This window comes from Drosophila nasuta, chromosome X (genome assembly GCF_023558535.2).
Source record: "Drosophila nasuta strain 15112-1781.00 chromosome X, ASM2355853v1, whole genome shotgun sequence".
NCBI classification, from domain to species: Eukaryota; Metazoa; Arthropoda; class Insecta; order Diptera; family Drosophilidae; genus Drosophila; species Drosophila nasuta.
The window spans coordinates 16380010-16405540 of NC_083459.1; the positions used below are offsets into that span (position 1 = coordinate 16380010).

The following is a 25531-nucleotide window of genomic DNA, read 5'->3' on the forward strand; positions in this document are numbered from 1 at the left end:
TTTACCAAGTGATAACTACTGTTTTATTTTATTTAAAGCAAATTTTAAATAAAAATACAAAATTATATAAAACATTAATAGTTTTCCCACATCGAATTAAAATGCACTTCAATATAATTGAATTTTATTTTATTTTTATTAATATTTGTCGTTTTTTTTTTTGAGCGCTTTACGTTTGCCGCTTTTTGTTTTAATGAAATTTGTCGGGATTTGTGCCGTTTTAGGTTTCCTTTCATTTTGTTTTTGTTTTTTTTTTTTTTAATGACTTTATGTTTTTGTTTTGTTTGTTGTAGTTCCTACTTTGTTGCGCGTAAAATACCATCATTATCCAGACCAATACATATGTACGTATGAGTTCACGAACTGAACTCATCTATTTGCATTCCCACCGATCTTTACAATACGCAACTTGGCAAAGCGAATAACCGAATACTTAAATACCTTTTCTTTTTTTCTTACTTTTTGTTTTTCTTACAAGAATTTCGAACTTTTGGTTTTGTGTTTTTTTTTGTTTGTTTAATTTTTAAGGGTTTTTTAAGGTTTTTTTTTTTGTTCAGATTTAGTTTTTGTCTAAGTTTCTTGTTCGGTTGATGCTTTCTTTACATTGTCTTTAACTAAGTAATTATGCCATATACACTATGAGTAAGTAGTATGTATATGTTGTACAACTTGATCTTGCCACGCCCCCCAACGGGGACTTTACTCAGCTCCTAAAAGTTTCTTTCGAATTATGTTTTATGGTTTCTTTTGTGGTTTGCATGTGGTTTTTTGGTTTCCCTTTAATAACTACAACGCGTACGATGACAACATTTAACACAGAAATATATTTACGAGCTAATGTGTTATAGTATATGTATATGTATGTATTTATGTATATATATATATATATATATATATATATACTAGCTTCGTTCCTTCGTGACTGCTGTGATTCCATTCCATTGCATGCTGCGCCATGTTTCGTGTTCCATTCCATGCCATACCTAACCTCGAAATGCTGTAAGTAGTTCAACTCGTACGCTCTTAAGGCCTAGTCGGGGTAGATTACATAGAATCTCTGTGGCTATTTGCTAGTGTTCGATTTTCATTTAAGTTTCTTTTTTAAAAAAAGGGGGAAATTGATGCTCGATGCTTGCCCTCTTCTTTCACTTCTCACTTATCTATCAATAATTTATAACATTATGTATTTTGTTAGATTTTTTCTTTTTGTTTTTTCTTTGAATTGTATATAAGCGAATAAAAAAACTTGATTAGGTCGTTTTCCATTGAAGTTACTTTACAGATTCTATACATATATTTTTTAATGACTTAAAAATGTACGTTTTTCTTATATTTCTTTTCTTTTTTTTTTTTTTTTGATTCGAATAAATTATTTCGAAATTGTTTCGATTCGGTTTCGCTTTCGTTATCAATTTATGTATATAATTATTATGTTTGTATATATATAGATACATATACAATTGATCATTCCGATGTGCCTTATATAGTAGTGTACACGTAGTAGGTCTACTATTGAATCGTTAGCTTTTTTTTCTGTCTGTAACGACTGCCTAACTTTTTGTCTATTTGTGTTTTTGTTTTTGTTTTTGTTTTGGGGCAGTGTTGCGAGCGACTGTTTTAGTTGATTGGCCTCTGGTCACACTGGTCTTTTAAAATTCCACTAACAACTCCGCTAACTAACTAAATAATTGTTAAATCGTTAATTGTCTTAAAGTTCTGCTTTGTCGACCATTTCGCTCTAGTTATCCGTTTATCTGCAGGCCATTTATATTTATGTATATATATATGTATTCAGTATATATGCAGTACATGTATATATATTTATGTATATTGTTTATACTTGTTTTTTGTTTGTATACTATAACTTTGTAGTTTGTCAATTTGCTGTCTCGCTTTGGTTTCATTCGGGGGCTCGCTTCGGCTCAGCCGATTGCGGGGGCAGTACTTTTATTTCCTTAATATTGCTATTCTGTTTACACACACACGCTCTCATATTTCGCTCTCTCTCTCTCCTCTCGCTGAAAAGGAGAGAGAAAAGTCCTGGGGGTGGGAGGGGAGTATGGGAAGTTTTTGGGGAGTGTTGTTGTTTTATGCTACGCTTGAGTTTTGGTTTAGCTACTGCTATTAAATATACAGTTAGTTGTATAGCTACAAACATATATACTCTATATAGTTAGTATATATACATATATGTATATATATATATATATATGTGTGTGTGTATATATATATATATGTATGTTGTATATGTCTTGTATATATATGTCTGCACTCTCGATGGTGCTAAGTATTTTTTTTAGGTTTTTGCTTTGTTTGTTTGTAATTTAATTTAATTCGTAATAAATGCATTTCTTGTTAAGCTTATGTTTACGGTTAAGTACAATAAAATCGCAAGGTCAGAACTGAACTCTAACCGCTGACGGTGCCAGGCGAGCAAACACACACACACGCACACACACACATACCACTTCCACTCCCACTCTCACACACACAAACACACGCATACAGACATACATACACACACAGTTGAGATGTATGTGTGCTTGGCATGCATTGATCTCACCTGGCGCACAACCCAAAATACCGACAAGTCCTACACCCTTTCTACTCTATCTCGCTCTATCTTGGGTGCACACTCGCGTCCTACACACTCTCTGTCTCCGTCCCTCGCTCTCTCTCTTTCTCTCGCTCAATTGCCGTGCTTGATTTTTAATTTTTTGTTGTAGATATATTTTCTTTTTATTCAGAAAAAAAATTGACAATCGACAAGTGCCCAAAAAGTGCTCATACTACCCTCGTTGCCCCTTCCTCCGTTAGCTAATCTATGTATTTGTATATATATATGTATGTTCGAATGTGTGTGTGTGTGTGTATGTGTATGTATATAACGCGCTTGCTGTTGAGCGGATGGTGGGCCAGGGGGCGCGGTTTAAAGTCTTGGGTTAATACGATATAGAACGTACTATATATATGTATATGCTGCTTGCTCTTTCTACACACTCCCGATAATATATGTATATCTATGTATGCATATGTATATGTGCTATGTATGTATTGTATATATCTATATAACGCTATATAATACAAATATGTTGTCCGTTAATTATCATTATCATTATTATTATTATGTTACTTGTTCTTCGTTCGGTCAGCTAAAAAGTATTACCATCAAATTTTGCGATCATAAAAAAATGGCTATTATCAAAAAGAGCGTTTTCGTACTATGTAAATATTTGTTTCATTCTGTATATGCCGTATATCAATGTTAGTGTCTGTGTGTGTGTGTAGGGTTGCCACCTTATAATCTTGAAAAAGGACACAATTAATGGAAAAGGAATTTCAGTTTCTTTACAAATGCTTTCGTATAATGGTGGGCAAATACTTGGTATAAAAAACTGTCGTAAAAAAGCATGTACATATATGTATATAATACACTCTGAACTTCAGAGTCTGAAGTGAGCTGCTTTCAGGTTATGTACAAGTGTACCAAACATGCAATACAGTTTTGTACAATTGTTGTGTAAAAAAAAAATGACTAATTTCGAATAAAAGCCTAGCAAACTTATTTATCGTATCAAAATAATTGTACACGTTTCGTTGCAAATGTAGCAAGTGGGGACAAACAGTTTGTACTATATTAAAAAACAATTACAGCATCGTTAAAATTGAGTGCCAACTCTCAGCTGCTTTATACATTCTATATATAAGAAACTTCTATCAAATTACTGGCTAAAGTAGCTTTGTTATTTCACATAAAAAATGTATAACTTAGCAAAGTACTAAAATTAGTTGGTACAATGTTTCTGAAACATGTACTTTGTTACGAACAGGGAATGAATGCAATTGTAATAAAATGCATTATCATGTAAAAAGAGTTACATTTGGTATAAATGTACCATTCTGAGCAAATGTCCCATTATTGTAAATGTCTACCAAATGTGTAATTTTCGTAAAAATTATACCATTTTAAACATATTTACATTTATCGTAAAAATGTACCATTTTGTATAAATGTACCATTTGTTGTAAAAGTGTGCCTTCTAATAAAAATGCATTTTACACAAATTTATCGTTTACAAAAAAGTACTTTTTTTCATAAATGTACCGTTTACACTAATGTACCATTTTACATTAATGTATCATTTTACACAAATGTACCGATTACACTAATGTACCATTTTACATAAATGTACTATTTTCACAAATGTACCATTTTACACAAATGTACTACTTTCACAAATGCACCATTTTCGTAAAAGTGTAAAGTTCAAAATGCAATCTCTCCATTTGATACAGTCTAGTGGAAGTGAGGAAAGCGTTAACAGTAATTCTAATAAATAAGTTAACTAGTTTTGGTACATTTACAAATTGTGGCAACCGCACCCATCTGTCTCTGACTGTGTGTGTGTGTGTGTGTACAATAGGTATGCAAGTATTGGTGTGTTTATATACAAAAGTCGCAAGTCGAGTATGTTTGCTTTGGCTAGACCTAATCGTATGGGAGATCGGGTAAGGGGTGAGGAAGGGATGATTTCAGGATGCAATTGAAGAACCAAGGAACACACACTCCTCCCACATATAGTATAAGGTAAATGGTTCTCTCTCTCTCGCTCTCGCTTTCTCTGCCTCTATCTTTGTGCTTACAGCTCAGTGACCGCATAGTTGCTCTCATCGGTTATCGCTGGCGGCGGCGGCGGCAGATCATCATCATCATCCATGACCCCAGCGCTATTTGCGCCTCCAACGCCCGCTGCATTCGCTGCGCCACCATTGTGCAGCGCGAGGCCATTGCCAGGTTTGCCATTGGCTGGCTGTGAGCGTGCCTTGGCGGCATCGACAGCCTGATGCGTCTGTTGCGCCTCCAGCGGTGGCGGCGGCAGTGATGTGTCCTCGTTGCCACCATTCTGCTGTCCAGCATCGCCGGACACCGTCTGTGTAGCGTGTTGGGGCTGCTGTGCCGCTGCGGGCGGCGGTGGTGAGGTGGGCGTGCCAATGCGTGGTGGTGGAATCGCCTTCATTTGTGGTGGCAACTTCATCGGTGGCCGTTGCAAGGTTCTGCACAACGAGAGAGAGAGAGAAAGAAAGAAAGCGAGAGAGTGATGAGTGTTGGTGTATTCGCAACTGGCATCACTTACTTGGAGTAGTTCTGGCCCTGTTGCTGCTGCTGTTGATGATGATGATGCTGCTGCTGCTGCTGATAGATGGATTCGACCTTCGGTTGCTCCGCATCCTTGGGTATTTCGGGCAGCGGGCAATTCAATATCGATGGCTTATATTTCGGGTCAAATTTACCGCCCTGCCTCAGCGTCGAGCACTTGTAGATCTGCTTGTCGCGATCATAGATGGCCGTGTCCATGGCTGTGCTAATGGGCACCACTTCCGTTTTCCGGCGGCAGCTGCTGTTGATGCTGCTGCTGCTGTTGTTGCTGTTGGGGTGACTTTAGCTGATGCGCATGTGGATGCTGTTGTTGCTGCGATGGCGGAGGCGGTTGCTGCTGCTGTTGTTGTTGCTGCTGCTGCTGCTGGTGGGAATGAGGATTTGGCTGCTGCTGCTGGTGAGGATTGGGTGGCGGTTGCGTTTGCAACGCGCCCGGATGATGGTGTGCAGGTATTTGTGGTCCGCCCTGGCTATTCTGGCGTCGCATTGTCGCCAAGTTTGAAACGTAAATGGAACCCTGGCTAACCGCCACAAGCGGCTGATAAATCGAATGCGGATTGCCATTGGGCGCCAGCTGACCGGCAAGATGCGCCGGTATCTGCTGATAGATTTGGCTTTGACCCGGCGGCGGCAAATGATGCTGCTGGGCATGATGTGCCGCCGCTGCCGTCGTATATGTGCCATATTGTTGTGCCTGCGCCTGGGCCTGCGCTTGCGCCTGCTGCTGATGGTAGATGGCGTGCTGATGCTGCAGTGTTGCGGCGGCAACGGCGGCCGAATGCGAGTGGGGATGGGCATGGGGATGGGCGTGTGGATGCTGATGCGGATGATGGCAGTAGATGGGCTGCGGTCCCAGTTGTTGCTGTTGTTGTGCCTGCTGCTGCTGGGCGTGAGCGTGGGCCTGGGCCACCTGGGCCTGTGTCGTCGGCGGAGCGGAGGATGAAGCGGCTGCGGCGGCGGCGGCGACGGCGGCGGCTGGCGACGATTTTCAGTAAAAGTCATTGGCTTCCAAAGTTTTGCATTGTTTGCTTAGGGTTGCATATTTACCGTTATTGGGACCTAAAATGTACACACAATTAGCAAGGCGGATGAGGATACGGATGCGGATGCGGAAACGGATGTGGAAGATGCAATACGATACACAAATATATGTACATTTCGAAATCTATATTCTTTAGGCGTTCAATTACATGGATATTAATGGGGACGACACTATGGATGGACAATAAACGAAGGTTTCTGCTGAAGATTGGAGAACTAGCGAGGATTTGAAAATCCTTAGCTTTTGAATGTTACATTACTTAACTGATTTAACAGCACTGCAAATGTTGAGTTAGCATTGTTGCGTATGTTATTTATTTCTTAAGTAAAGAGAGCGCTGATGTAGCGAAGCATGTTAAGAGTGAAGCTTTGTTTATCGGAGTTAAACTTGAGAACATTTTTAAGGCAAACATAGTTAGTCAAGAGAGATTTGAAAATCCTTAAAAGCGGTGCAGTGCAGACTTCGAGCACAATTAGTAATGAAGCAGTAGCTTTCAACATTTTAATGTTACATTAACTGATTTAAATGTAAGTAAACATTGTTGCGTATGTTATTTATTTGTTATGTATGTAAGTAAACAGATCGCTGATGTAGTGAAGCAATTTTGTTTGTCTCCAGAATATTTTAAAGGTAAACATCACTAGTCAATTTAATTTTACAGCACTGTAAGAACTGTTTGAATGTTATGTATGTGTTATTTACGCGTAATGTAATTTAATAGAGCTCTGTTGTAGGGATATAAGTGGTAATTTATAGATAGATATAGATTACGCGACATTATTTGAATAATGTGTATGTATTTACTTGTTGTATACATGAACCGAGCTCTGATGTGAAGGAACGAGTTGTTAGTTACTTAACAGCGCTGTTAATGCTGTTTGAATGTTGTGTATATATTCGTTATTCGCTATGTAGTCAGTTAACAGAGCTCTAATGTTAACAGAAATAAAGTTAATCTGAAGAGAAAGTTAGAAGGAAGACATGTTCAAATGGATCACCATGAAGACAGCGAAGGGAGGCAAGGAAGTGATCGACTGCTTGGACTGCTGGGAGCTGGGAAATGCTGTGTAGCGTAGTGTCTGTATAGAGGATACGGAAATGATGTTCTGGGAATGAAGCTAACGGTGCTGATGTGATGTGAGTGCTTGTGTGTAAAGTGTATGGAGTATATGTGTGTGTGTGTGTGTGTGTGTGTTTGACTGACTTGGAGTTTGTTGTCTTGACTGGAGCGAGCAAAGGTTGAGCACAACACTTACCAGTCATGTGGGTGGGGCTGTGATTATGCGAAGGCAGTCGACCCAATGTGTGGGTGCCCATTGCCCGCATATTCTGCTGGATGTGAGCGTGGGCCATCATCTCGTGCTGCTGTCGCTTATTCGGATGCTGCAGCGTGTGGGAGCCACTGATCACCGGCGGACTGAAGTGCCTGCAATGAGAGTTCGCAACGGTTGTCGGATTCGGGGGGATTTGCCAAAACGGAAACGGAAACGAAGACGGAGTCGGAGTCGGAGACGGAGAAACAGAACAAGAAAGAACACAGAAAAACAGAAAGAAACGCTGCAATGGGAAACAATGCTCTAGGGGAACAGACAACACCTACCCGTTATGATTGCGCGGCAATGTGCGTGCCGCATTCATCATCTGCTGATGATTCTGTGGCGCCGGATGCGATATATACGATGGCTCATCCACCTGCGCATAGTCATTCCGTTTGCGTATATAGATCCAGGTATGCGAATCGACCCACACCATTATCGTCAGCAATATGGCCGCTATGAAGCTGGCTATCAGCATCAACACCAGCCCCAGCAGACCGCCCTCGCAGAGTCCGCGTGCGGCGGCCAAAAAGTTCTGATGCACCGCCTTGCAATCGACGAGCGCCGTCAGCTGTGTGAGCAAGCGTTCGCTGCTATTCAAATCCGCATTGACGGCCCCCAACTTCGGTTGCAGGCCTGAGCTCTTGAAGAGCACCAGCGAGATCTTCATCACGGTGGCCATGGCGCTGCGTGCGTTGTTCAGCGAATTCTGCGATTCACGCAGTCGCTGGGTGAACGGATTCGTGTGTCCGGGCTCGCATTGGGTGTAGTGCAACAGCACATTGGTGGGCAGATCACGCGGTGCGGTGGAGACGAGAAAATCAGCGGGACTAATGCACAAATCACCGACAGCCACCGACGACGAGAGATACAGGCCGGACATCAGCCAGGAGCCGGTGACAGCTAGCAGACCGCAAACGCTAAACAATATGAGGGCGCATCGGGAATGCCGTGCCACGCCCACCAGCAGCACGGCGCACAGGACGAGCAGCAACGCCAACGTGGCCACCGTGCCCGGCCATCGTATGAGTTCCCATTGATCGCCACGCTGAAAGTAGCATTATCAAAATATATATATGTATATATGTATTTGGAGACATTATCTTGGGACAAATCACAGATACTCACAGTGAGAAAGTGCGTCATGGAGATGCCGCTCAAGGGTCGTCGTATATCGTTGGCCGCATTGGTGGCCAGCGTCACATTCCCTTGAACAATGTTGAGCGAGACAAAGAGCTTGGAGAGCGCCGTTTGATTCGATACCGGCTGATCAAAGATGTCCGCCAACTCGACCAATTGCGGCCGGATGCGATTCGTTAGCGTATTCTCCAGTATCAGCGTCTGATTGCGTATGGTTGTGACCATCGTGTCCACTTTCCGGCCGGCGGTCAGCACCTCGAGCAGTCCATTGTGCAGATCATCGTTGCCATAGAGTCCTAGCCCAATTGCCGCACAGCACATCACCGTCACAATGGACAGCGCCACCTTCAAGCTAGTGATCGAGTGCGCTGGTCGCGGCTTCCGATCGCAGCAGCGTGTCATCAAGTAGAAGAGCAGTCCCAACAGCGAGACGATCAGCAACGCTGCCGGCACCGATCCCAGGATGCCAAGACTCTGCAGCGGGAGATGAAGCAATAAATCGTATTATTCGAAATTTGTATCTAAATATGCAGTATAGTATATTTAATATATATGTGGTATATCATAACCATAAAGTATATTTTATGAATATATTGGTATGATATATATAGAAGAGTATACTTAATATTACCATATACATATTAATGTTATGTATAAGGTAATATTAAATATACTCTTCTATTACCAAGGGTTTGCACCGGGAGAAGAACCAATTAATCGTATTATTCGAAATTTGTATCTAAATTTGCAGTATAGTATATTTAATACATGTGTCGTATATCATAACCATAAAGTATATTTTATAAATATATTGGTATGATATATATAGAAGAGTATATTTAATTAATATTTATATGGTATTAAAAATACTCTTCTATTACCAAGGGTCTGCAGGGGAAGGAGAGGCAATCAATCGAATTATTCGAAATTATTATCAAAATATGCAGATTAGTATAGTATATATGAATTATTATTATTATTATTCTATGAATTATTTATTTATTATGAATTGTAACTTAGAATTAATTATACCGTACAATATATATGAAGCAAGATCATTATCTTGTTATAATGTCCCATATGCATATTAAATATACTATACCATATTATATATATATATGGTATATATTGGTATTATATATGGTATTGAGTAAAATAACATTAAAAAGGTTATGTAGGAATTTTCAAGTTAATTGGAGTGATTGGCTTAGGAATGTTAAGGACTATTTTATTATTTAAAACCAGACTTTTAACAACTGCTCTCCTATAACTCTCTTTTAAAGATTCTGTAATAATTTAATATTAATAATAAAGCTATCTCACACAAAAATTCCATTATTAATAACATTGTTGTCCTTAACAGATCTTGCAATAATACAATTTTCTTATAATAACTTAATTTATGAAAATAATCTAAAAGACTTTGGACTATATAGCTATAAGCCCAAATAAGCCAAAAAAAATCAGTTATTATATTTAAATATAAAAACTTTTTTTAAGGTCTCAATTTGAATTAAGAAAAATTGTGTGAATCTATTATTCGTATAAAGTAAACCAACAATGTGCCAACGTTCTATTGTCTAAATATATTATTTCTATGATACTTTCTTAGAAATTTGAATTAAAAAACTATATGATCTTAAAAAACTGTGCAAATTATTCATTACTTTAGAAATACATAGTGTTAGTGTTAATTTTAATTATATCTAACCTTTTTAAATAAATAGATAAGTTCATTAATCTTATTCTTATTTATTCTAAATTATTACGATACAGCATATAACTAATATAAAAGAGTTTAGAATCCTTAAAGGTTAATTGCTGGGAAGAATGAAGACTTTACATATGATTAAATCATTTAAATAAGATTTAAAGGAATACTATGTATATATACATATAATATTTAAGAGTCATTAAAGATTAAGTTTAAATAATATTAACTTATTTATAATTAAATTTACGGAGCTATATTTCTTTGATATTATTTTGGCCTCAATAATATTTAGCGATTGCCCTAGAAAATTAAAATCTACAATATCTTAATTATTACAAACAAGTAAGAAAGCTACAGTCGAGTGTACTCGACTGTGAGATACCCGCTACCCATTTTGAATAAAAGCAATATATTTTGCGAATATACTGCAAAAATACTAAAATATACCAAATGGTATATGTGGTATATCGATATAGTACCGCATTCAAAATATACCATAGACGGCACAATATACCAGATTGTCAGCCAAAGCAACTCAGACCCCTAGTAAGTATGCGTTTTTGCCCATACAAAAGTATTTCTTGAATAACTTCGACAATTTCTATTTGATCACAACCAAATTTTCAGGGATCATAACTACTTATATACCAAAATTCGTAACTCTAGCTTTAAAATTACGCTTGTTATTCGATTTTTTTGATTTCAGGGGCGGAAGTGGGCGTGGCAAAATTTTGAAACAAACTTGATCTGCGTGAAAACATAACAAATGCTGTCGAAAAAAAAATTATAGCTCTATCTCTTATAGTCTCTGAGATCTTGGTGTTCATACGGACAGACGGACGGACGGACAGACGGACATGGCTATATCGTCTCGGCTGTTGACGCTGATCAAGAATATATATACTTTATAGGGTCGGAGATGCCTCCTTCTACCTGTTACATACATTTCCTGCCGGCACAAAGTTATAATACCCTTCTACCCTATGGGTAGCGGGTATAAAATTCTATAGCTTGTATTCAGAATTAGGGTGGTAGACATTAAACATAATATATAATAGTATTATGTATGGAAAGTCTGCACTTACCTCCAGATAAATCTCATCGTTGGGCCGAAACGTGCTGTTGATCTTGTGGAACGTGATGTTGTAGTGTGGCAAAGCGTGCAGCAACTTGGCGATCACCGGCACCTTGTACTGATCCGTAAACTCATGATAGTCGCCCATCCTGGACTCGGGACTTTGGAAGTCGACGATTAATAGTTTATTAAATTGGCTTGATTCACTTCCTGCTCCTTAAGCAAATTGAAGAGATGCAGATTGCAGCAGCTGGATGAATGATGACGATGGCGTTGGCGTTGGTGATGACGGCGGGTGACGGTGACGGAGTGGAGTGCGTTGCGGTTGCCTCGTCAACAACGTCGACGTCGGCGTCGTCGTCGTCGTGCGTCGCGTCGCGTCGTGCTCTCGGGGCAGAGTTCTAAACTCTTGACATCAAATTGTCGCACACTGTGTGTTTGTTGTTAGACAGCACAGGAGAGGGAAGGTGGAGGTGGAGCGGACAAGAAAATACAATTAGTTCACAATGTACTCAAGGATGTGTGAGTTTGTGTGTCTCTGTGTGTGTGGGGCAAAATGTAGGCGTGGCTTTGGCACGTTCTACACTACGGATGTGTGTGAAATATGTGGAACGCACTTTCAGATGCAGTCGACGATAACATAAGTTGTTAACAAACACTTGCCCAAAAAAAAAAAAATGAAAGATATATGTACATATAAACCAAGCGTTGTTATAATAATTAACACAACAATTCAATTGGTTGCTCAACACTGCCAGAGAAGAGCGGCTTTAAACTTTACAATTTACTCTTTACTTTTATGCACAACTGCAACAAAAAAGATCTTGTACACATTTTCTTCACTCTTTAAACTCAGCACATGAAATGTCCGGTTGAAATACATGTGTGTGCGTGTGTGTGATATATGCATGGTCTTTATTATTTAATAAGCATCATGTGGGCGTACGCTCACAACCCAGATTGAGTTCCTGCCTGCCATGTTCCTGCACTTTAATTAAAAATTGTCTGTGCAACGCGTTCTTGCTCCCATTTTTTTTACCCAACGCTTCTTTCACTTACACACTCACACACACAAACACCCTTAAATCTCAGCTACGTCGACCGCCCGCACACACACACACACACACTCTGATGTTATTGATGCTGCTGTCGTTGCTGCTGCTGCTGCGGCTGCGGCTGCCCAGCGCAATAGCAATTTTGTTCACTTGTCTCTTCCTCTTCCTCAGTTTTTGCTCTTGCCAAGCAGCAAGCCAGCCAGCCAACACACAAAAATAACAAGAACACAACGCAGCGAGTGTACGCGAGTGTAACGGTAAAACAGGCGCGCGCTCCTCATTGAAACTTCACACTCATTCTCTCACTCTCTTATTGGCATGGCGCTTGCTCTCACAATCATACGCTCGCTCTCACTCGCTCTCATTTGCATTGCCCTGCCATCAGGCTGTCCGTCTTTGTCTCCCTCTCGCGCTGCTCTCTCAATAGCTTGCGCGCGCTCTCACGCTGTTATACTTTTCATTGTTGTTGTTACTGCTCCCATTATTGTTGCTTTTGTCCTGGTCGACGTCTGTGTGAGTGTGTACGTGTGTGTTTGTATATCTATTGATTAAAAGTTCGCTGTTTCCTTATTCCTTATGCTCGCTCCTCGGGAGTTTCGCGTTTGGCTCGTGTCACGCACTCGTAATTGCCCCACCCCCCGTCACGAAAACAATTCAATCACACACACACGCACACACACAAATGAAATGCAGCGCAACATCTTGGGCTTAAGTTAAAGTTGTAGTTGCGGCTTTTGAGAGCTTTTATCCAATTGGACAATTGCACAGACATTTGACAGTTTCCAATTGAAAATGCGACCGCACACAAACACACACACATTCACGCCCACTACGCATAGGAGTGTGCGGAGTGTGCGTACATAGCATGCATAAGTGTGCATACGTATGTATATGTATGTGTGTGTATGCATATGTATATTATATTGCTAGTTTTTTAGGACACGAACGCGAAACACGAACACCATCAACCACACACATACACGCCCACGCATCCCAGGGCGCTACTTAAACTCAAGCTTTTAATAATAACAACACTTTTTCAACACACACACACAAATAGAAGCAAGCACACTCATACATATAGAAGGAGTATGCATATACACAAGTCTTTAAACATGTGTATGTATTGTATGTATGTATGTAGTTTGCATAGTTTGCATATTTTGCATTTTCCACTTCTTTTTTTTTGAAGACAACAAACACTCCCTTTTTTGCGTATTTTTCAAAATGGGTACACACAATTTTTCACAACAAACAAAAGCGTTTCGCCGCACAAATCCTTTCTTACTTTTGAAAATTAAATTGGGTTTTTTTTGTTTGCCAGAAGGCGGCGCAGCAGCCAACGGGAAAAAACGTAAACGTAAAAAAAAATGCAAAAACGCCGACGTTATTTGTTGTTGTTGTAGCACTGCTATGTTCAATTAACAAAAGTCCTTTTGCATTTTTGGTGTATGCGTGATTTTCTTTGTGTAGATTTGTTGTTTCTTTTCTTTTTGATGAGTTTGTGCTTTTTTATTGCTGAATGCAATAACGGTGTCGACATAAATGTCCTGCAGGAACTTCACATTCCGAAGACTGAGCAAAGTATGAAAATTGTTTGTCGTTCAACTTGGTCACACCCTCTAGATTATGCATACGATGTTGATATGGCATATCGAGGGGCACGTTTAGCAGTTACAGGATAACAGGAGACTGAAGTCCTGCTTCTGCTGTCTGCCTGCCTTTGAGCGCTCTTTGCTGCGCTTCATGCGCAATTTTCCCACCCCCTCAGTAAACATACACGCGTCCAGTGTTTACATACGCATTCACAAATTTATCGACAATAATCAGAAAATAGGTATACACTGTTCAACGATCTTATTGGAATTTATACCTTGATTGATACACACAAATCCGTATATCAAAAACTCACTTATTATTATAGTTTTATTTGTATATTGAAATCACTTCTTCAGTATATAGCAGAGATTCGAAAGTGTTACGCTAATCGATTAACCGGACTACCGATCGAACGTCTTACTAGTCTAGTTGAAAGCCGAACTGGATTAACTGCTTAAATCAACCTCATCTATTTGATTTCAATGTCAGTAACATAAGCATGCTGCGTGTTAGATTAGCATAAGATGAGATTGTGTGTTTGACCTGTTGACATAGCGCTTCTGTTGCGATAGAGTTCAATAGACAAAATCTATAAATAACAATGGCTGATAGCAGCAATTTTGCAATTAACACATATTTATTTGTGGAGGATAGGTCAGTTTTTGCTTCCGAAGCTCTTTATTTTCTAATTTTTAATATCATTGCAATTGCTTTACAGTTTTATAACACTTTCAATATTAAATTACTAAAGGATGCAAATGAAAATAAAACACGTATAATGTAATGAACTCAAAAATGTATCGAAATAACATTGATCAACGCACATAAAGAAAACGTATATTGAAGATGTACGTGTTATCGATAAGTAACCGAAATCGAAATTGTGTGCATTGCCTTCATAGTGTGTGGCATGAAGCATGCAGTGTGACCATTACTAATATGTAGCAGTATATAAATACCAAAAAAAAACATAACTTGGAATTACACTAAATTACTGATTGCTTGTTTAATATAAAAATTTATGCAATAAAAAGTATTCAAGTATACAAATTATAATAACTGGCTGCAAGCTAGAAACGTCGATGTATGTGTGTGAAACATCGATACATCGATAGTGCTACCATGTACGATGTATCTCCACCACTATTGAAATAGCAATAACAAGAACAAACAGGGGCCTCGCAGCCGTTTTTCGCCGTCCGTCTCCCGTGTCCGTGACGCAAAATTATTACTTTTATGCTACTCCCCGCTCCACCCACGCAAGCAGCAGTTGTAGCCGAGTGCGTAGCATATCCAGGATGAGTGTTCTACCGTTTGTACGCGGCGTTGACTTTACAAAAAATGACTTTAGCGTAAGTATTTCATCGAGAGTGTGTGTTGCACCAGTTGTTGTTGTTGTTGCCGTCTCCGTTGTTGTTGTTGTGTGGCTAAATGCGGAATGTAGTAAATGAAAATGCTAAATTAAGTGTTGGCCTGGCTGCACCAGCGCCTGCATAAAACAGGTCAACAGCGTCCGACGACAGCGACTCATGCGACCGCATAAAAAAATGATAAAAAGGAAAAAATGAAATTTATAACCATTCACGGCGAATCGAATTTGTCATCATCAGCGCACAGCTGCTGTCACTAGCACAGTCGCTGCTGACGTCGACGCCGACTGCAACTTCAACTGCGACGGCGACTGCGACGTTAACTGCGTTTTGTTTACATTCACATTTGATTAATCAATGTGTTTGTTTTTTTCGTTTTTTGGCAGAAAACATTCCCCAGCTCAATGCGGCAAATGTCGCGGGTCCAATGGCTAACATTGGACCACACACAACTCCATGAAATACCCGAGGAGCTGGGCCAGCTGCAAAAGCTCGAGCATTTATCGCTCAATCACAATCAGCTGGAGAAGCTCTTTGGCGAACTTACTGAACTCACCTGCCTGCGTTCCTTGGATCTGCGTCACAATCAACTGAAGAACAGCGGCATACCGCCCGAACTCTTCCATCTGGAGGAGTTGACAACGTTGGATTTATCGCACAATCGCCTGAAGGAGGTGCCCGAGGGCTTGGAGCGTGCCAAGAATTTGATAGTGCTCAATTTGAGCTATAATCAAATCGAAAGCATACCAACTGCCCTTTTCATACACCTGACGGATTTGCTGTTTCTGGATTTGTCGCACAATCGTCTGGAAACATTGCCGCCGCAGACACGTCGCTTGATCAATCTAAAGACACTGGATTTATCAAACAATCCGTTGGAATTGTTCCAGCTACGTCAGCTGCCATCGCTGCAGAGTCTAGAGGTGCTCAACATGAGCTGCACACAACGCACACTCCTCAATTTCCCCACGAGCATCGATAGTTTGGCGAACCTTTGTGAATTGGATTTGTCGCACAATGCGCTGCCCAAGCTTCCCGATTGTGTGTACAATGTGAGCACGCTGGTGCGCTTAAATCTCTCGGACAATGAGATCACTGAGCTTAGCTCTAGTTTGGAGCACTGGCAGCGTCTGGAATCGTTGAATTTGTCGCGCAATCAATTGACGCTGCTTCCCGCATCGTTGTGCAAATTGTCGCGACTGCGTCGCCTGTTTGTCAACGATAATAAGCTCAACTTTGAGGGCATACCCTCGGGCATTGGCAAACTGGGCGCCTTGGAGTGCTTTTCGGCCGCAAACAATCTGCTCGAAATGGTGCCCGAGGGTCTGTGTCGTTGTGGTGCATTGAAACAGCTCAATTTGAGTTGTAACCGCTTGATCACGCTGCCGGATGCCATACATTTATTGGAGGGTCTGGATCAGTTGGATTTGCGGGAGAATCCAGAGCTGGTGATGCCACCGAAGCCCAGTGAAGCGAGCAAAGCGACAAGCCTCGAGTTCTACAATATTGATTTCTCGCTGCAAACGCAATTGCGTCTCGCCGGCGCCGCTGTGCCGCCCTCAATGCCCGCCACTGCCACGCCCAAGGATGCGACGGCGCGCAAGATACGTTTGCGACGCGGTGGACCGCGTGCCGATGGCGATGGCGGTCAGGATGCGGCCAAGGTGCTCAAGGGCATGAAGGATGTGGCCAAGGATAAGCAAAAGGATGATCTGGATGCCACGCAAGCGGAATCGCTGAAGCCGAAGCGTTGGGATGAATCACTGGAGAAGCCACAGCTGGATTACTCCAAGTTCTTTGAGAAGGAGGACGGCCAACAACCGGGTCTGACCATCTGGGAGATTGAAAACTTTTTACCCAACAAAATCGACGAAGTGGTGCATGGCAAATTCTACGAGGGCGATTGCTACATTGTGCTGAAAACGAAATACGATGAACTGCACACGCTCAGCTGGGAGATCTTCTTCTGGATTGGCAACGAGGCGACGCTGGATAAGCGCGCCTGTGCTGCCATTCATGCCGTCAATTTGCGCAACTATTTGGGCGCACGGTGTCGCACCATACGCGAGGAGCAGGGCGACGAATCCGATGAGTTTCTCGCGCTCTTCGAAACGGAAGTCATCTACATCGAAGGCGGCCGCACTGCCACCGGCTTCTATACGATCGAGGAGATGATCCACATCACACGGCTGTATCTGGTGCACGCGTACGGCGCCAGCATCCATCTGGAACCGGTGGCTGTGACGCTGCAGTCGCTGGATCCGCGCCACGCCTTCGTGCTCGACCTGGGCACACGCATACACATTTGGCTGGGCAAACGGTCGAAGAATACGCTGAACTCGAAGGCGCGCTTGATGGCCGAGAAGATCAACAAGACGGAGCGCAAGAATAAATGCGATATCCATGTGGATTTGCAGGGAGAGGAGAGCGTCGAGTTTTGGGATGCCTTCGATGTGCTGCCCGAGGAGGTGGCCCAGTTGCCGGCGCCGCAGGAGCATGTCGCCGATGACTTTGAGCCGGTGCAGCCGCGTCTGTATCAGGTGCAGCTGGGCATGGGCTATCTGGAGTTGCCGCAGGTGGAGTTGCCGGAGCAGAAGCTGAGCCACACACTGCTGAATAGCAAGCATGTCTATATACTCGACTGCTATACGGATCTGTTTGTGTGGTTCGGCAAGAAGTCGACGCGTTTGGTGCGCGCCGCCGCCGTCAAGCTGAGCCGGGAGCTCTTCAACATGCTGGAGCGGCCGGATTGTGCGCTCGTGATGCGTGTGCCCGAGGGCAATGAGATGCAAATCTTCCGCACCAAATTCCCTGGCTGGGACGAAGTGATGGCCGTTGATTTCACGCGCACCGCCAAATCGGTGGCCAAAACGGGCGCGAATCTAACGCAATGGGCGCGCCAACAGGAGACGCGCACCGATTTGGCGGCGCTCTTTATGCCGCGACAAAGTGCGATGCCGCTGTCGGAGGCGGAACAGCTGGAGGAGGAGTGGAACTATGATCTCGAGATGATGGAGGCATTTGTGCTCGAGAACAAGAAGTTTGTGCGGCTGCCCGAGGAGGAGCTGGGACACTTTTATACCGGCGAATGTTATGTATTTCTCTGTCGCTATTGCATACCAGTGGATGATGTCATCGATGGCTGTGGCGAGAACGGTGCTGATGCAACTGCCGGCGATGATAGCAAACTGTCAACGTCATCGTTATCGGCGTCAGCGCCGCCGCCAGAGGATGAGATCGAGTGTGTGGTTTACTTCTGGCAGGGACGCAATGCCGGCAATATGGGTTGGCTGACGTTTACGTTTACGCTGCAGAAGAAATTCAAGGCCATGTTCGGTGAGGAGCTGGAGGTGATGCGCATCTTTCAGCAGCAGGAGAACCTTAAATTCATGTCGCACTTTAAGCGCAAGTTCATCATTCATACGGGCAAGCGCAAGGATAAGTCATTGACGCCGGATGGCAAGCCGGCGGTAGAGTTCTTCCATTTGCGTTCCAATGGCGGTGCATTGACCACGCGCCTCATACAAATCCAGCCGGATGCAGTGCACCTGAACTCGGCATTCTGGTGAGTCAATCTACGTTGTTGCCAAATTTTTTTTTATCCGTCTGTCTGTCTGTCCGCTCGCACTAAATGCTTTATCTTGGCGATTAAAAGTGCTAGCTTTATCAAATTTACTGACAATATTCCTGTAGTGCCTACGAAGCCTAAGCATACTATAATTATTGGCCAAGCCACACTGCGCCGCTCAAATTAAAGAATTGCGATTGCTTTCACATGATTTGATCACAGGCCTGCAAGTGAATAGTTGATTGCTGCCAACCTATGAAATGAGCAATCATCTATTTTAAACCAGTTACCAAAGGGTAAACCACATTTGAGAATCGCTGAGAAGGGCGTCAGACATAGAACAAAATACGTATTGAATATTTAATCTTACTATTTCTCTGCTTCTTTAGCTATATACTTCATGTGCCATTCGAAACGGAGGACGAGTCACAGTCGGGCATTGTGTACGTCTGGCTGGGCAGCAAGTCATGCAACGAGGAGGCCAAACTGGTTCAGGAGATTGCCGAGCAGATGTTCAACAGTCCCTGGGTGAGCCTGCAGGTGAGTCACTCGATATTCTATACTTGGCAAATGCAGTTTAACACTCTTGAAACTGCGCTTACTTTGCAGATACTCAACGAGGGCGACGAACCGGAGAATTTCTTTTGGGTGGCGCTGGGAGGTCGCAAAACCTATGATACGGATGCTGATTATATGAATTATACGCGACTGTTTCGCTGCTCCAACGAGCGTGGCTATTATACGGTGGCCGAGAAGTGTGCCGATTTCTGTCAGGATGATTTGGCCGATGATGATATCATGATACTCGATAATGGGGAACACGTCTTCCTTTGGATGGGGCCACGTTGCAGTGAAGTTGAGGTGAAGTTAGCGTATAAATCGGCTCAGGTTTACATACAGCATATGCGGATTAAGCAGCCGGAGAGGCCGCGTAAACTCTTTTTGACCATGAAGAACAAGGAGTCGAGACGTTTCTCCAAGTGCTTCCATGGCTGGAGTGCGTTTAAGGTGTATATTTAAATACGAAATATGTAACGGAATTCCGGGCGGAATCTAATGCCGTGACAGTGCAACCGCCGGGGACACGACAATTCTATACGATGACTGCAATATACACATATACACTTAATTCACACACACCCAACACACACACACTCACACACATACAACAAACGACAAGAAAATCGCCAGCAAAAATGTTTGTACTTTTATAATGTATTTAATTGTTTTTTAATTTTTTTATTTTTAGATCCGTTGTTTTTTTTTATATAATTTTTTTTATATATACTATTTCGCCGCCCAATTAATGAACTTATCGAGAACAAAAATGCAAAAAAAAAAAACAAAACAACAAGAACTCGCCCCTGTCTACGCAAAGTATTCTCTTTTATCTACATATATATACATATATATGTATACTACTGTATGTACTACTTATCTATTATGTATATCTTACATATAACTATATTTATATGCTGAGCCGGCGAACTTTTTGTGCTAGTCCTGATGATGTTTTATCCTCAGATATCAAAACGTTAACGATGAAACAAAAACAAAACAAAAATCCAAACAATTGCTAATTGCACAATATCTTGCTGCTTGCAAAAATTCGCCAACTAATTGTACAAAAAAATCATATTTATTGCAATTAACCAATTATACAAAAATGAAAAATTAATAAAAAATGCCAATTCAAAAAAATATTCATATGTGTTTCAAATTCCAATTGTCGAATTGAGGGCGCAAAAAAGTGTTTCGATAATTGTACTTCATTTGAAGTGGCGGCGGTCGATCAATTAGCGAATTGTATGTTGCATAAAATGTATCGATGTGCCAAAATGCTTGTGACACTTTTTCTGCATTCATCCAAAAAGTCGTTTGGCATTTATCGATAAATGATCGACTTGCGGCAAGCCAAGGAAACATTTTTAAAGACTAAATACAGATTAAATAATGCTGCAAAATCAGAAGGTGGCTGACTATATCATTTGTATTGTTGATTAATAAAACTCAATTTAAGAAAAACTGACCGGGCATACTAAATACCAAAAAAAAAAGCTCATATTATTTGCGAATTTGATTTCGCAACAGCTAATAATCGATATAACCACTGCATCGATAGCTGTCTTGAATACATTTTACATCGCTACTCGGCAGTAGCAGCGGCGTCGTTGTCGCTCTCTCTTTCCCTCTCTCAGTCACTCAGTGTGCACTCTGCTCGGAAATCCGCGTTATATTATTTCATGCTTGTGTTTTTTTTTTGTGTGCGTGCAAATTTATTACAGAAAATCTATGTGAATGCCGCAACGGATGTCCAACATTGAACATTTGAAACGCAACGCCAGTGTTGAGAGCAAAGAATCGCGAATTGTTTAATTCAGCACCAAGCAACACACAAATTTGCAGTGCGTGTGTTTTGTTATTTTATATTCTGCTGCGCCTGCCGCCGGCTTGCCGTTCACCCCGCTCGCCCCGCCACCAATAAGAAAATTGCGCGTGTGTATTTTTCGCGCTTTTCGAGTTCCTTGCTGTTGTTATTGTCGTTGTCGTCGATGTGTGTGTCGAAGTAATTGCAAATAAAATAATGGATCTATTTGATATGGTGCGCGCAGCGCCGCCACCAAAAAACATTCGAGAACGTTCAACAGCAGCCAAGGATACGGATGAGGACAGCAGAGGTAATGTGTGGCAATGTTGCAAGCAGCTCGCAAAATATTTAATGACATTTCATTTGCATACATTTTGTAGGTATAACAAGTGATGAGCCACTAGACACCGCATTAGGTAAAGTTACATGAATTAATAATAGAATACATCATTTAAAATGCTTAATCATGTGCAGATGATGATGACAGTGAGGATGCGGCCATAAGGCTAGCGGTAGACAGCGTGCAGCTAAAGATAGATGAGTCGGAAAACGACGAGACGGAGAAGCCAGACAGCGATTTACTCGATGCGGGTGCGGATGCAGACGCGGACGAGGTGGAGATGGAGGTGGATAATGATGGTGAGCTGTTGCAGCCGTTGCCGCCTAAGACCAAGGCTCAACAAAAAATGTTTGCAGACGTGCAGCCGCCCACGAAGCGCAGGAGGTCGCGTACAGAAGCTGCAACAAAGTCTACTCCAACAGCAGTTTTAGCTGGGTTTTCACTGAAACAGTGTGTTGTGCGCATCAAGCGCCTGACTCGCGACGAGATCGAAGCACATCGACCGATGACAACGACGCCGTCGCCACCAAAACGTGGACGACCTCGCAAGCGACGCGCTGACGAAACAACAACGTCGCAACAACAGCAAAAAACATTCGGTATCGCCGCCCAAAAAAGTCCAAGTTGAGTTCGAGTAAAGTGCACATCAAGTTGCGACCGAATGGCGGCGATAAGCACAGCGAGCTACCAAAATTCACGCGCGCCCAGACGCCGCCAGCTCGCACACCAAGTAAGTCACCCTCAAAAGTGGCCACCACAACAAAAACCAGGCGACGACCCAATGTGCCCGGCTTTGTTAGCAAGAAAACGATCCAGCGTTATGGCAAACGTTTCTTCAACTGCGTTGTGATTGTGAAGCGCCTCAAACATTCCCCTAATATTCAGAGCAACATCAACGCAGCAACCAGCAGCGGCAACAAGTCCAACAAACGCAAATCGAAATCCAATTTATCGGTATCGTTTAGCGAAGCTGTCGAAATCTTCGGCTCAAGTCCTCGCAAATCCTCCTCAGCATCGTCCTCGAGAACTGTGCCAACGCGTCTGCAGCGTGTGGATGCCACAGGCAATGTGGTGGAAGACATTGAGTTGCCCCGCTTGTCAGCATCATCAGCGACAACAACAACAACACAATGCGACAGCGCCACAAAACGTTCGCGTGCCACCAGCGGCAGCAGCTGCAATGGACGCGGCAAGCGCAGCGGCAAATCAAAGCGTTCGTTGCGTGTGCCAGTCTCTGGGCTGGCGAGCTTAAGCATCGAAGATAGCCAGGATGCGAATGCAGACGATGAGTACATAGGTAGGTTGAACAGTTACAGATTACAATGCCAAAAGATCATTATGGCTTAACTTCGTTTTTGTTGCAGTGCCGAATGAATTACCTGAACATCCGACAAAGTCGGGCGTGCGTCGCTCTGGCACTCCAAATCCGACTGTGAAACGCGTCACGACCACCACCACCATCAGCGATGAAGATGACGTTGACGATGACGATGCAGTCGAGCCAGAGCCTGCGACAAATGTTAAACGCGCTGTGGCATCCAGTCGTGATGCCAGGCTAGCGAAGCGCGCTAGCGATGTCAAACCGCCAACTGAACATCCAAAACCTGCCGCTAAACGCTCAAGGGACAAAACCTCGGAACCTTTGGCAGAGTCAACAGCAAAGTCGCTGGCTGTTGAAACAGACGAAGAACCAGAGGCTGAGACAGCAGCTGACACGTCAGTAAAAAGCGAAACGTTAGACGAAGAAAATGCTGTTGTGGCTAAAGAGTCAGCAGAAGAAGAAGCTGCTGCTATTGAAACTGCTATTGATGCCGTGGAACAGGAACTGGAGAAACTGCAAAAGGAACGAGATGGGGAAGCAACTAAAGCAGTGGCGAACAAAGATGAGGATAAGGCTGCTGATGAAGTGAAGACGGACGACGCAAAGCTCACAAAAGATATGAAAGAGGATGAGGAAGAGCTGCTAGAGCAGCCGTTGCAGCTGCACAGCGACGAAGATGACGAGGCCAAGCCCGAGTTGCCCACAGTGAAGTCGGATGACAAGTCGCTGGATACTAACCCACAGCAGGACGAAGACAAACTGAAGACGACGACGACGACGGTGAAGGCGACAACGACGACAAAATCAGAAGCCGAGTCAAAAGTGAACAAGCCGCGTGATTTGCTATCGCCGGCATCGCTGGATGTCACCACTGATGACATTTTGGAGATACAAACCTCACTTGAAGATGAACGCTATCTAACGCTCAACTCACCTTGTCTCTCCCTCACCCAACGACGCGATCGCGATCTACGCTTAGAGTCGCCCGATTCAAATGCGAGCTTCAAGTCGGCCCAACACATCGAGATAAATGAGGATGATGTGCCGACACCGCTGCGCGTGGATCCGCCCGATTTGGCGGATGACTTAATGTCACCCTCATCATCCTCAGTTGCCGCCACACAACAACAGCAAAAGGAGGATGAGGAAGAGGGAGAGGGAGAGGAGGAGCAGGGTCAGGAGCAGGAGCAGGAGCAGGAAGAAGATCAAGAGCATAACATATTCAATGGCAGCGAAGTGGTGGCCAGCGGTTCTAGTTTGGGACAAGAGACATTTTCGGCACTGGATGAAATGCCCAATCTGGATGTCGATGAGCTGGGTCAGCTTGTTGGTGCGTATTCTCAAATTTATTGCCTTTCTCAATGATTTCTAACTATTTTTTTTTTCGTTTTTATACAGAGCCAGACTATCAAATGAGCAACAGCCGTAATGCCAACTCCAGAGATACTCCGGATGATATTATGAAACTGTTAGAGTCTTAGGTCCAGTCAAGTGAAGTCTTATAGGCAGCTTAAAAAATACTATAGTAAAAAGGCAAAGGAAAACAAAAGCAAAAGAACGTGTCAAACAAACAACAAAGTTAAGCATAGAACAGACAACACAAACACAAACACATACACATATTAACATACTCTCAATCGCTTTCACATCTTTCTGTCTCGCTCTTAATCGAGTATATTTCTGGCAATCTATCTGACTCTTACGCAGCATCCATCACAACTCGATCGCCATATTTTGGGTGTTATATTTATAATATAATATCATGTATGTTCGAAAGTCTCCAGAATTAGTTATATAGTTCAACTATGTTAGTTTTCGTATATAAGTATTTTTGGAAAATTGTTTGGCTCCTTTGTTTTTGAAATGTTTTCTTTTTTTTTAACATGAACTATATAACTTCAATGTTAGTCACTCAGCGCACTGAAACAGTATATCTAAATGAAATTTTTGATTGTTTTATATATTTAATTATGCTTGCCCACTATGGGTGCTGAACTTATTTATACTGGGAAATGAAGTATAGAAGTTCAAGTATTTCGCTTGGTTGGTTTGTGGGCGTAGAGTAGAGTAACTCGAGAGCTATTCTTTAACTTCGCTCACTTCCATTAACACAGCTCTAGTCCGCCGAGCTCTTGACACAATATTGCAGATTACAAAATCGAGCACGGTTCATACACACACACACACACACAAACGCATTAACACAGTCACACATTCAGTTAGTTTATATCGCTGCACAGACACACAGACACAAACACACACATCATCAATACACAAAAATAAGAAAGGATAAAAATTATCTTGTAACTGCTCTGATTTAGAATTTACAATACGAAGAAGCTGTAAATCTAATTGATGTATTATTTAATAAATAAAAGTCGATATGTAAATGGATAGACTAAACTTTGACAGCTGTTTTATTAAAATATTGCATTAATATTCTTTTTTTATAGTAATAATAATAA

General features: G+C 42.2%; 3 protein-coding genes across 4 annotated transcripts; 2 read left to right on the forward strand and 1 right to left on the reverse strand.

The window, feature by feature from the left end:
* Nucleotides 1–199: 199 nt before the first annotated feature.
* Nucleotides 200–14194, reverse strand: LOC132796773 (protein tweety). The gene is given in 9 exon segments (XM_060808050.1): nucleotides 200–5055; nucleotides 5136–5383; nucleotides 5385–6133; nucleotides 6206–6217; nucleotides 7457–7626; nucleotides 7801–8564; nucleotides 8645–9130; nucleotides 11456–11875; nucleotides 13789–14194. Coding segments are annotated over 8 exon segments (2982 nt in total). The 5' UTR covers nucleotides 11594–11875; nucleotides 13789–14194; the 3' UTR covers nucleotides 200–4640.
* A 1038-nt stretch (nucleotides 14195–15232) lies between these two features.
* On the forward strand, nucleotides 15233–20740 carry LOC132795136 (protein flightless-1). 2 transcript variants are annotated; one of them, XR_009633417.1, is made up of 5 exons: nucleotides 15233–15451; nucleotides 15856–19034; nucleotides 19427–19577; nucleotides 19647–20235; nucleotides 20287–20740. XR_009633417.1 is itself a non-coding variant. In XM_060805628.1 (4 exons), exons 1-4 carry the CDS (start codon nucleotides 15398–15400, stop codon nucleotides 20055–20057), a joined length of 3795 nt encoding a protein of 1264 aa, XP_060661611.1. In that variant the 5' UTR covers nucleotides 15233–15397; the 3' UTR covers nucleotides 20058–20740. The 2 variants fall into 2 exon arrangements, 1 of the variants encoding a protein (XP_060661611.1); XM_060805628.1 differs by having other exon boundaries at nucleotides 19647–20740.
* Nucleotides 20741–21227: 487 nt separating this feature from the next.
* LOC132795931 (eukaryotic translation initiation factor 5B) lies at nucleotides 21228–25470 on the forward strand. The gene is given in 6 exon segments (XM_060806895.1): nucleotides 21228–21715; nucleotides 21786–21821; nucleotides 21880–22304; nucleotides 22307–23042; nucleotides 23110–24396; nucleotides 24465–25470. Coding segments are annotated over 6 exon segments (2661 nt in total). The 5' UTR covers nucleotides 21228–21621; the 3' UTR covers nucleotides 24548–25470.
* The last annotated feature ends 61 nt before the right edge of the window (nucleotides 25471–25531 follow it).

What these genes read in the sequence shown, in the direction of transcription:
- LOC132795136 (XM_060805628.1), top strand. Translation starts at nt 15,398, where the DNA reads ATGAGTGTTCTACCGTTTGTACGCGGCGTTGACTTTACAAAAAATGAC. An exon ending in CACCTGAACTCGGCATTCTG is followed by an intron (nt 19,035 to 19,426) that starts GTGAGTCAATCT and finishes CTGCTTCTTTAG; the next exon opens with CTATATACTTCATGTGCCAT. An exon ending in GTCCCTGGGTGAGCCTGCAG is followed by an intron (nt 19,578 to 19,646) that starts GTGAGTCACTCG and finishes CTTACTTTGCAG; the next exon opens with ATACTCAACGAGGGCGACGA.